We start from the raw sequence: 12,598 nt of genomic DNA on the forward strand, positions 1-12,598 counted from the left end.
ATTCTAAATCCTCAAAGCTTTAGGAAGCTATTGGTGCCTCAAGCCTTTTGGGAGGTCTACTTGCCATCGCAATTTCACACCATAGCATTCCATTTAGCTGCATGTGTTCCATTCAACAACTTAAAGGAGCTGACAGAAGCTTCCCCAGACATTCCTACAGCTTGGCCCTGGCTGGCTTGGTGTGTTGCTGTGGATTACCTTCTTGCTAGGGTTCTCTTCAGAACTTGAACTTCAAGAGGGCGAGGAATGGGGGCAGTGTTCTGTTCATTTCACAGTAATCATCTTGTTGCACAAAATTGCTTCTTAAAGTTCAAAAAAGTGTAACTGCCCATGTTGCAATGGGATAAGAAATTGGTTGGGGGGGGGGGGTTAGAAAGAGATAACAAAGAGGATCTACCTGGTGTGGAGTTTTTTGTTTTTATTTGGCAAGCTTATTTTGGATTCCAAAAAAAATTAAAATTCACAAGATTCTTGTATCTGGATATCTGAGATTTTTTATAATGGCAAAAATTTGGCCAGCACATTTTATTAGACAAGTATGTCTTTTTTTTCCCCTGATCTGAGGATCTTCAGAAATTGTCTGGGACTATAGAACCATAGAACACTACAGCACAGAAACGGGCCTCTTCAGCCCTTCTAGTCTGTGACGAACCTTTTTTTGCCAAGACTGACTGACCTGCACCAAGTCCATAGCCTTCCGTACCTCTCCCTCCCACCTGTCCAAATTCCTCTTAAATGTTAAAATTGAGCCCGCATTCACCACCTCAGCTAGCAGCTTGTTCCACACTCCTGTGAAGAAGTTCCCCCGAGACTTTTTCCTCTTTCATACTTAACCTATGTCCTCTGGTTTGTATCTCAGCTTCCCTCAATGGAAAACATCTATCTACATTTACTCTGTCCACCCCCCTCATAATTTTAAATGCTTCTATCAAATCTCCCCTTCTTCTATGCTCCAGGGAATAAAGTCCTAACCTGTACTTGGTGGAATTCAGAAGAATGAGAGGGAATCTTGTAGAAACAAAATTAAGAAAGGAATAGATAAGTTGTTTCCTTTGGTGGAGAAGATTAGAGCTAGGAGGCATAGCCTCAAGATTCAGGGTAGTAGATTTAGAATGGAGATGAGGTGGAACTGCTTTTCCCAGAGGGTGGTGAATCTGGCATTCTCTGCCCATTGAAGCAATGGAGGTGACCTCTGTAAATATATTTAAGATAAGATTGGATAGATTTTTGCATGGAATTGAGGGATGTGGAGAAAAAGGCAGGTAGATGGAGATGAGCCTATCATCAGGTCAGCCATGATCTTCTTGCTCCTATTTTTAATGTTCTTTAGTTTGTGCACAAACTTTGCAAAGGTCTCCAAAAAAAAATGTAGAGAAAGCAAACTTTGCGTGTAAGGGAGAAAATCGCCAAAAAGAAAGTATACAGACACTTTTCAGATGTAGTAATGACTGCCATTCCCATACAAGCCTCTACAACTGTTTAATGTTGCTGTCCAGCAGATCGTAAGCAGTATCTAGGGCACAAATTCATCATCTGTCAAGTCCAAGAATGAATGAGAAACACTGTTGCTTTATTCATTTTAGCCATTTTAAAGTTAAAAGTCACATTATAAAGCGAGGTCAGTTCTCTTCTGAATCTCAAAACTGAAACTTTGTGTGATACTTTTTGTTCAATGTAGACCATTGCAATGCAAACATAATTATTAAAATATATAAGCAAATATGCTGTTGAAAAAGAATGCTAAATTCCTTATGGAAAATTGCAATGAAATGTTTCTCATCAGGAAAATTCCTCATGCCCCAATTAATATTTTGGAGAAGTATTTCCTTCGGCCTTTTGATATTGGACAAATATTGTAAGAGAAAATACCAAAGGTATCAATACAAGTCTTTCAATTAATATTTAAATATTTGCATTATAAATGAATAATTCGGGAATTAATTTGGACAGCAATTTGAAAAATATAGATGGTTATTCTCACACTTCAAGAACACATTCACACTTGGGATGGCACAGGTGGTGTGGCGGTTAGTGCAGCGCCTTTACAGTACCAGCAATTGGGACCATGGCTCGAATCCCATGCTGCTGTATGGAGTTTGCACGTTCTCCCCATGGCTGCATGGGTTTTCCCCAGAGGCTCCAGTTTCCTCCTACTGTTCAAAACATACTGGATTGCAGGTAAATTGGGTGGCTCAGATTCATGGGCCAAAAAGGCCTGTTACATTGCTGTATGTCTAATTTTTTTTTAAACTTAAACATTGAGCAGGAGTAGCATTGAAAAGACAGGAGATTTGGTACAGAAGTACATTGAATGTACTGGCAAGCATTATTATTGGGAATCAATATTTCATGCACAAGAATGGCTATAAAATTAACTCAGAACTAGATTACCTGTCATGAGAAACCCACCAGAGGATTACTTACAGTTCATACGAAACATTAAATCTTTATTCGTTCCATGAGAACATTAAAATACCTGTAGAAATATGGATGACTGTAATGTCAACAATATTAAATGTGTCATCTGTGAGTCAGTTGGTGACACTTTTGCCTTTGAGTCAGATGAATATTGAGTCATATTCCCTCTCCAGACATCAGAGCAAAAAAATCCAAGCTTGTAATTCTCTGCAATGTAAAGTGGATGCCACACTTTCAATGAGGTCATCTTTCAGGTGAGCTTTTAAAAAGAAAGCCCAGTCTGTCACCACAGGTGGTTGTTTATATTAAAAAAAAATTCTGTCACCCTTTTTCAGAGATCAGTTGGAGTTATAAAATGGTAGAAAATCAGTGAGCCAGAAGGATTCATTCAGCCCATTCGTGTCTGTGCTGCCCCCAAAAAAGCTTTCTGGCCTGATCCCACTTAAATGTAATTAATGTTTTTACCTCCCCCTCTTTCACTAGTGAGTTGGAGATTGCTTCTACTCTTGGGCTGAAGAATTATATTTCCATTATCCCCCTATTCTCTCACCAGTAACCAACACCTTTTTTGATCCTTCTGCTAAAGGAAATGGGTGCTTCCTATTAATTCTCAGTCCTTCACGATTTTATATAACTCAATTAACTCTTCCCTCAGTCTCGTCCCTTCTACCAGACTAATCTGATCTCCTTTAACAATTTCCCAATATCTCTGTAAATCTGAGCAGTCGGGTTTAAGTAATATTCAGGCCTCTGTTTATTCCTTTAATGAACATCATAAACACAGATTATTTGTTCAGTATCATATTGCACCTTGTTTTAAAGTGCAAATTGCCCTCCACGCTGTACAACAGTGAATTCATGCATTTCATTGCCTGCACAGCACCTTGTCTTTTAATTTATTCCCTTGCTCTAATTGGATCAAAGGATACATTGCTGTTTCATCTTGGTCTCCTAAATTGCTTCCACAATTCCTTTTCAAATATTCTATATTCGGTTTGTTTTATTGAGCAAGCTTCAAATTCTGATAGTGAATGATGAAATATTAAAATAACTGGGTCACTGAGTCAAATTATTCATATTCTCATGTTTATTCAATGGAAGCAGTAGGATCTGTAATCAGGTTGGCCACTTGACTTTAACATTGGGCAGCTTCAAATCTCCAGATGCGCCAACAGTTTTTATAAATTTTCCCCTCAGTTTCCAAAAATAATAAATTTTACTTAGATCTTGGTGGACCAGCCTCGGGTGCCTATTTTTAACATTTATGCATGCAGTTGGCAGCCTTTTTAATCATGTGCATTTGAACATCCCACAACCGAGACAGAATTATTTTCTGAAGGCACAGTTTTCTCTGGGCGCTAGGAGCAGTCAGGTTACCTCTCATTCAGGTTGGAGCCTAACTACAGTGGTCTATACAGAGCTTCCTCGTTCCCGCTGGAATATCACGGATTTCCTAGAGGTACAGCAGTTTCCCCTCGTGTTCCGCTGAGGTACCAATGCCACTGGAAATTGCTCCTTAGATTATTGGTAGGAAAAATCAAAGAGGAGTTGATGGATGTGTGGAAAAAATGGAGAGGGGCCAATAAAGCATTGGATTCTGCCATGAGTGCAATGGGTTGAATTGCTTCCTGTGTCATTATAGGGAAAATCCCCAATAGTAGCTGTGGCTGAATTGGGTTAAGTCCTTATGATCTGCAGTTTAAATAATTTGGATCTCTTAATTCCACACAAGAAACAGAAAAAATTCCTAACAGTTCTGTGGCTGAGTTGGATTAAGTCAATATGATCTGTAGATTAAAGTAATTTGAATTTCTTAATTCTACACGAGGGTTTACAGTTTATTGAAGACAAATAATGTTTTTCATAATATACCTTCATTCTAATGAATGATCATGTGTTAGAATATAAAATAAAAACACAATGCTGAAGAAACTCTGCCCATCAGACAGCGTTCTTTATATAGTGAAGATAAAGATCCTTTACCAATGTTTCAGGCCTGAGCCCTTCACCAAGGAATGAAAAAAAATGTAGGCAGGTGCCTGAACAAAATGATGTGCAGGGGTAAGGATGGGAAGGGGGTGGTAATAAATGGATAAGAGAGGGAGGGTACACCATCAAACCACTGGAGTGGGGATGGCTCTGTGAATGGAGAAGGAAGGGGGTGGAGAGCTGGATGAAAGAAGACTGGGATGGGGAAGAGAGAGGGAGCAGAGGATAGGCTAGTTGGAACCGGAGAAGTCAATGTTGATGCCATCTGGTTGGAGAGTGCCCAGGTGTTAGGTGTTAGGTATTAGGTGTTGCTCCTCCAATTTATGGGTGGCCTTGATTTGGCAGTGCATGAGGTCACGGATCAATGTGTTGGTGCCGGAGTGGGCCGCAAGATAGAAATGGTTGGCCACTGGGAGATCCCTATCATTGATCTCCCAGGGACAGAGCGAACATGCTCAGCGAAGCGATTTTTCCAGTCTGCATCCCATCTCTGACGTAGAGACACAGCAGGAGCATTGGATGCAGTAGATGACCCCCGCAGATTCACAAGTGAAATGTTGCTTCATTTGATAGGACTGTTTGGGGTCCCAAAAGGTGGTGAGGGAGCAAGTGTGGAACCTCCTACGGACCCGTGTAGATGCCAAGGGGATGATTAGTGGGAGGGGATGAGTGGTCGAGGGGGTCACGGACGGAGTGGTCCCTACGAAAGGCGTGTAGGTCGTGGAAATTGTGTTACTGTGCTAGAATATGTTCTGCTATTTCAACATAATGGTTTGGAGAGAAGAGAAGCCTGTGTGGATGTTTTGATAAAGTAAAATATTATTTCAAAACAAGCCGTGAGCTTCTTATGAGGGCCAGAAAGTACATTGTCATTGTGTAAATTCTCTGCAGGGAATATGAAAACCTGAAGGCAACAGTTAAATCTTCTATTGATATGTCTGAGAAGCTCAAGAAAGATAATTTTACTTCCAACTGCAAGGTTAGTTTTGTGTCTCAAGGTTAATAGATGATCATTGTCTTTACTGTCAAAGATCTTTAATTTGATGTCTCTCCAATTTCTGGAAAACACAGAATATATCCTTTCATTGTAAATCTTAAAAGCTAAGATCACTTTTTTATCCAAATTAACTTTTTTTTAAAATGATTTAACAAAAATGTTACAATATGTTCTTATTGTTCCATAAACTCCAACTTATTTATATTGATGCTTTAAGAGACCTCTCCTATTAATCCCATGATACTTCTCTTTACCCAGAGCCTTCAAACTATTACAGTAAAATCCCTGTTATCCAGAATTCAAGCAACCAGCAAAAAAATCGCCAAAAATAAATAGGTGAAAAATATTAAATTTTAAAATTGGCGCAGGAGAGCAGTCAGTTTGCCAATCCACGCAATCTCAAGCAACTGGCAAATTCACCTATTTGGCATCTACCAATCCCCGTAGGTGCCGCATACCAGGGGTTTTACTGTACAAGTATGCCACTATTAGTTTGCACAATTCCTTTAGATTTCATCAAATCCTCTGTATGAGTTGTGCCTTCCTGTGTTTGGAAGACCAATTTGCTGCATTTCACTTTCCAAACAGCCAGCATTGGAAGGGCGAATAGTCTCCGCTTTCCTGTGCCTCTTTTTCTGTTAAGTGAATTCTAACCGATTACATCTCTGCACACTCTCTTTTCAAACAAAAAAAAAATTGGGAGGTTTGTTTAGCCGAGAATGAACTGACGTGGCGTTTCAAATGGGCAGCGGAATGAAACTCAATGGTATTTTTTAATACTTTTCTGATACTAAACCACAATGATGGCAAGATTAGCATTTTGAATGCAATCTCTTCACAAAACAATCAGCTGATTTAAAGATGGCCTCAGGATTTGATGGTTTTATGCACCTGTAGCAAGTGGATTTGTCCACTCTAATTGCAATTCTAATGTATAGTTTGCCCTGTTCAGATTTCTTGGGCCAGTAGATATTCAAAAGGCAAGCATTAATGTGTTGCCTCTTTGATTGATCTGTATCAAAATGAGTGCCCAACTGAGATGAATAGAAATTTAGCTGTATTAGCAATAATTAATCATCACTGTTCCCTACAAAATCGGCACTTGTATCATAAACTTTCAAATGATGCTGAGTTGGGTCAGGGGAGAGGAATTGTATTAAAAAATGTTAGATTTTTTTCCTTGTTTATAATTTGAGAGGCAATATGGGGATAACTTCTGAAAGCTGAAAACGTTCTGATCTATTTTCCTTGTCTCTATTTGATCCCTTTTTTCCCTGCATTACTTCAGTTTGTGCCTTTACCATGTTTAATTCAAAGGTGCTTTCCTCGGTTTTCATTTAGTTGCAGAAATGTGCGTCACAATTGGAGAAACTGAAAGAAGACTTGCGGGCATCACAAGAGGATTTGCAAAATGCAGACAGAGAGATTGTGGTATGCTTGGCTGGAATCAGAATCATGTTTATGAACATGAACGAGCCACGATGTGTTGTTTGTGCATTGCAGTTGCAATGTTGCTATGAATTACAGTTTTGCAAATACAGTATTTTTTTTTAAAAATGTACAAAAGCAGAACAAAAGTGAGGAAGTGTCTATAGGTTCATTGTCCGTTCAGAAATATCATGGCGGAAGTGGAGGTGCAACTTCAGGCTCCTGTAGCACCTCCCTGATGGAGGCAGTGAATAAAGGGCATGGCCTGGGACAAGGTGGTGAGGACCTTTGTTGATAGACGCTGCTTTCTTGAGACACTGCCACTTGTAGATGTCCTTAATGGAGTGATGACTAGAGCCCATGATAGCGTTGGCTAAGTTTGCAACTCTATGTAGCCTTTTCCAAACCTGTACATTGGCACCTCCTTACCAGGCAGTGATGCAACCGGTCAGAATGCTCTGTAAAAACTTGCAAGAGTATTTGGTAACAAATAGCGCCTTTGGAAGACTACACAAAAGAGTCTGGAAAAACAACCAACTGAAAAACCTCACAAAGATAAGCGTATACAGAGCTGTTGTCATACCCACACTCCTGTTCGGCTCCGAATCATGGGTCCTATACCGGCACCACCTACGGCTCCTAGAACGCTTCCACCAGCGTTGTCTCCGCTCCATCCTCAACATCCATTGGAGCGCTTACATCCCTAACGTCGAAGTACTCGAGATGGCAGAGGTCGACAGCATCGAGTCCACGCTGCTGAAGATCCAGCTGCGCTGGATGGGTCACGTCTTCAGAATGGAGGACCATCGCCTTCCCAAGATCGTGTTATATGGCGAGCTCTCCACTGGCCACCGTGACAGAGGTGCACCAAAGAAAAGGTACAAGGACTGCCTAAAGAAATCTCTTGGTGCCTGCCACATTGACCACCGCCAGTGGGCTGATAACGCCTCAAACCGTGCATCTTGGCGCCTCACAGTTTGGCGGGCAGCAACCTCCTTTGAAGAAGACCGCAGAGCCCACCTCACTGACAAAAGGCAAAGGAGGAAAAACCCAACACCCAACCCCAACCCACCAATTTTCCCCTGCAACCGCTGCAATCGTGTCTGCCTGTCCCGCATCGGACTTGTCAGCCACAAACGAGCCTGCAGCTGACGTGGACTTTTTACCCCTCCTAAATCTTCGTCCGCGAAGCCAAGCCAAAGAAGACATTGGCACCTCCTTACCAGGCAGTGATGCAACCGGTCAGAATGCTCTGTAAAAACTTGCAAGAATATTTGGTAACATACAAAATCTCAAACTCCTTACGAGTTTGGAGGGGTAGAACCAATTGTTGATAGACTGATTTTTTTTGCAGGCCTCCATTAACATTTATTTTGTTGTGTGTTTATTGGAAAGAATATTGAATTGAAAACTCTTGGTTTAAACAATGCATCATTTAGAGATGTTTAACACATTTCAAGAAAGATAATGTCTTTGGTTAACATTTGGGGAAGAAATTTGGTGTTGGTAAAATGATTGAATTTGAGTCAAGTCTTGCTGAATTACTTGAAGAGCTGAGGAAAATGTAACTGTTATAAATAAGTGAGCATCAGGCCCTTGTCCATTTAAATGCTCACCATAGAATGTTTGAATCTAGCAAAGACCCTTCCTTGCATAGAAACTCCTGGCATTGAGCTCCGCCTGATTCATAACCAGGTCAGGCTAAACACTCAGGGAGAGGTGAGTTTTTTTTGGGGTGGGGGGGGGAGTTTGATTGTGACCCAAATTAGAAGTGAGATTAAAAATGGAAAACCATGAGGCTGGTCTCATTTCCCTTGTGCCTGTAGTGTGGAAAAGTGCTGGAGGGATTACTGGGAGGGAAAAAATATTGATGCCAACCCTCAGAGGAAATGTTGGGGCTGATATCCAAGAATTAAGACATGATCAAAGAAGAGCAAACTTAACATCTGTGGATTCAAAGGAAAAACAGTGCATTTCAGTCTGTCAAAAGCCCCAATCAGCATGTTTTTGAAGAGGTAGGAGCCCATTGTAGAACCAAAAAAAACTAATGAAGGCAGATCAATCAGCATCTGTGGGAAGCTAAATAAGTCAATGTTTTAGGCTGAGACCCTGGATCAGGACTCTGTTCCAGATTCCAGCATCTGCTCTCACTCTTGTCTTCATCCCCCATCATGGTGCCTGCTAACTTATCACTTGAGAGTTGAAGCCACAATTCCTTTTCTTTCTCTCTACTTGTACCGAACCATAGAACACTCCAGCATAGACACAGAGCTATTTCTACCTTGTCTCATTGACCTACACCTGGATATATCCCTCCATACTCCTCCCATCCATGTACCTCTCCAAATTTTTCATAAAGGTCAAAATTAATGCTCCATTCACCAATTCAGCTGGCAGCTCATTCACCACTCTGCATGAAGTTTTCCCTAGTGTTCCCTTTAAACTTTTCCCCTTTCACCCTTAACCCATGGATGTTAAAAAAATAGCAGTTAATGTGCTCTGCTGGGGAACCCCTCTTGCTTCCAGTTACTCCCTAGTAGCTCTTTACTTCTCTATAGAATGGAGCCTTTATGTCCAGTGTCACAGTGATCTAGCACCTGGGGCATAAAACAGTACTGCAAATTACGTCTGCTTTATTATTTGCTAGTATTATTCAACGTGCACACCAGAAACTCTTTCCCCTTGTTGCAGTACAGTGGTTCAGTAGGCTCACTGCTCCAATGACCTAGGCTCACTCCTGACCTTGCCACATGTGACTGCATGCATTTCCCCTGGGCACTCAGGTTTCCTCCCACATCCCAAAAACTTGGTGGGTTGATCAGTTGCTTTCAATTACCCAAGTGTTGATGGGCAGTAAGAGAATTGAGGTGAAATTAATGGGCATGAAAGAAAATTATTTGCAAGGATTAGGTCGGTGAAATTACTCTGAGAACTAGCACAGATTATAAGATAAATGATGCCTGCTATATCATGAGAAAACATGACCTACATCCATCCTTAAGTCTTCCTCTCCTGTACACCAAAATTTTCAGCTTTCATCAATGCATTCAATATTGGTTTTGCAGAACTTAAAGAAAAAGTTGGAATTCCTACAGAAGTCCTTGAGTACACCAAATCGCACCAATGAAGCAATCAGCCGTCTAATCTACGAGAGGTGGGTAAGCTTGGTCTGCTGCCTTTATGTATATAGATATTCAAGAAACCATATGAGTAGATGTTTAAAAATTCACTTCTTCCCAAATGTTTTTAATTCAACACGGGGAGGCAGTGTGGGTTGTGAGGAGGATGCAGAAAGACTTCAGGGAATATTGTTGGGTTAATTGTACGGGCAAGGACATGGAAGATGGAAGCATGTGAGGTCATCCATCTTGGCAGAAAAAAGTAGAGTTTGGTTTAATGGTGAGAAGTTGATGGGTGTTTCTGTTTAGAGGGACCTAGCTGTCTTTTTACACAAATCTCTGCTCTTTAACATAAGGTCCAGCAAGCATTTAAGGAGATAAACCCTATATTAGCCTTGATCGCAAGTGGTGTCATCTTTCTCGTACCTTAGGAAGGATATGCTTGCCATAAAAAGTGGCCCCAAGGGGCTGTTTTAAATCTCACCCTAAACCTGTGCTCTCTAGTTCTATAATCATATCTTTATTCATGCAGCTTGTGATTTCGTAAACCTCCATAAAGTCATTTTTCAGCCTCCTATGCTTCAGGGAATAAAGACCCAGCCAATGTAATCTCCTTATTGCTCAAGCCCTCTAATCCTGGCAAAGTTCTGGCAAATCTCTTCTGCACATCCCTTCCAAATTATTGATAATCTTTCTAGGCGACCAGAGATGCACACAGTACACCATGGATCTTGAAAATATCACAAGATCACACAAGATTATCGGAGAATAAGTAGACTAATTGGCTCATCGAGGCTGCTCTGCCATAAGCTGAGCCATCCTCCCACAGCCCCACTTCCCAGCTTTCTCCCTGTGACCCTTAATGCTCTGTCTAATCAAATACCTGTCAATCTCGACCTTTAATACACACAACCTTGCATCCAGTGCCATCTAAGACAACAAATTCCACAGATAAACAACCCTCTGGCTAAAGAAATTTTTCTGCATCTCTGTTTTAAATTGACACCCTTTTAATCTGAAGTTGTTTCCCCTTGTCCTAGATTCCCGTGCCACGGGAAACATTCTTGCCACATCTGCTCTGTCCAGGCCTTTCAGCATTTGAAATGCCTCCAGGAAGTCCCCCTCAATGTCTGTGCTCCAACAACCATCTACAGTCCAAGAGCTGACAAATGTTCTTCATATGATAACCCTTTCATTCCAAGTATCGTTCTGGAAAATCTTCTCTTAACCCTCTCCAACACTAGGATGTCCTTTCTCAAATAAGGCCTCCAAAACTGTACGCCGTACTCCAAGTGAGGTCTCAACATGACTTCCCTGCTCTTGTACTATTCCTCCTGAAAGGAATGCAAATATTACATTCGCCTTCTTTACCACTGGCTCAGCCTTGAGGGTATCCAGCATGAGTACTCCCAAGTCCCTTTACATCTCTGAATTTTGAATTTTCTCCCCATCTAAATTATAGTTTGCCTGTCTATTTTGTCTACCAAGGTGCATGACCGAACACGTTCCAGCATTGTATTTATTTCATCTGCCACCTCTGCCCATTCTCCTAATCTGTCCAAGTCTCTCTGCAGCCTTTCCTAAACCTCAGCACCACCTGATGCCCTACCACCTGCAAATTTAGCTATGCCATAATCCATATCATTTATGTACAACGATAAAAGAAGTGGCCCCACTCCGACCCCTGAGGAACACCACTGGTAACTGAGCCAACCAGAATAGGATCACTTTATTCCCACTCTCTGTTTCCTGCCGATCAGCCAGTGCTTTAGCCATAGCAGCCCCTTGTTGAAAGACAAAATACACACCATTCACTACACCTCCACTGTCTATCCTACTTGTAACCTCTTCAGAAAATTGCAGTATGTTTGTCAGGCATGATTTTCTTTTAAGGAAACCATGCTGACCTTGCCCTACCTTGTCATGCACCTCTAGGTACTGCGTAACCTCATCCTTGACAATCAACTCCAACAGCTTCCCAACCACTGACATCAAGCTAATACTCCACAAATTCCTTTCTGCTATCTCTCTCCCTTCTTAAACAGCAAAGTGATGTTCATGATCTTCCAGTCCACCAGAACCATGCCAGACTCCAATAATTCCTGGAAGATGATTACCGATGCCTCCACAATCTCTACGGCTACCTCCTTCAGAACCCAACGATGCATTCCATCTAGTCCAGGAGACTTATCTACCCTTGGATCATTTAGCTTCCCAAGTACCTTCTTTCTCGTGATCTTGACTCCACTCACTTCTCAGAGACCCTTGGGAATGCGGTATGCTACAAATGTCTTCCACAGTGAAGACTGATTCAAATTGTTCGTTCAGTTCTTCTGCTATCTCCTTGCCTCCTATTACAATTTCTCCAACATCATTTTCATCGGTCCTATATTTATTTTTGTCTCTTTTGTACTCTTTATATTATTTAATAAAGCTTTTAGTATTCTCTTTGACATTTTTATTCACCTTTTCCTTCCTTATCACCTTAGTTATCTTCTCTCAGTTTTTAAAAGTTTCCCAGTCCTCCACCTTCCCACTAATTTTTGCTTCCTTCTATGCCCTCTCTTTTGTCTTTACTTTAGCTTTAACTTCCCTCGTCAACCACAATTGTCTCATCTTTCCATTCACAACTTCCTTTTCTTTCGGT

The 12,598-nt window shown here is 41.2% G+C and overlaps 1 protein-coding gene across 3 annotated transcripts in view; it reads left to right on the plus strand.

The window, feature by feature from the left end:
* Positions 1-12,598, plus strand: part of traip (TRAF-interacting protein) — a 50,263-nt gene that overhangs the window by 24,406 nt on the left and 13,259 nt on the right. For 2 of the 3 annotated variants that reach the window (XM_069936569.1, XM_069936571.1), the window contains exons 9-11: positions 5,299-5,386; positions 6,746-6,835; positions 9,898-9,986. In XM_069936569.1, the coding sequence (XP_069792670.1) occupies positions 5,299-5,386; positions 6,746-6,835; positions 9,898-9,986 (267 nt within the window). The remainder of the gene's footprint in view (positions 1-5,298; positions 5,387-6,745; positions 6,836-9,897; positions 9,987-12,598) is intronic. The other variant, XM_069936570.1, reaches the window with a different exon arrangement.

The sequence above is a fragment of the Narcine bancroftii genome, chromosome 5 (genome assembly GCF_036971445.1).
Source record: "Narcine bancroftii isolate sNarBan1 chromosome 5, sNarBan1.hap1, whole genome shotgun sequence".
In the NCBI taxonomy this organism is placed as follows: domain Eukaryota; kingdom Metazoa; phylum Chordata; class Chondrichthyes; order Torpediniformes; family Narcinidae; genus Narcine; species Narcine bancroftii.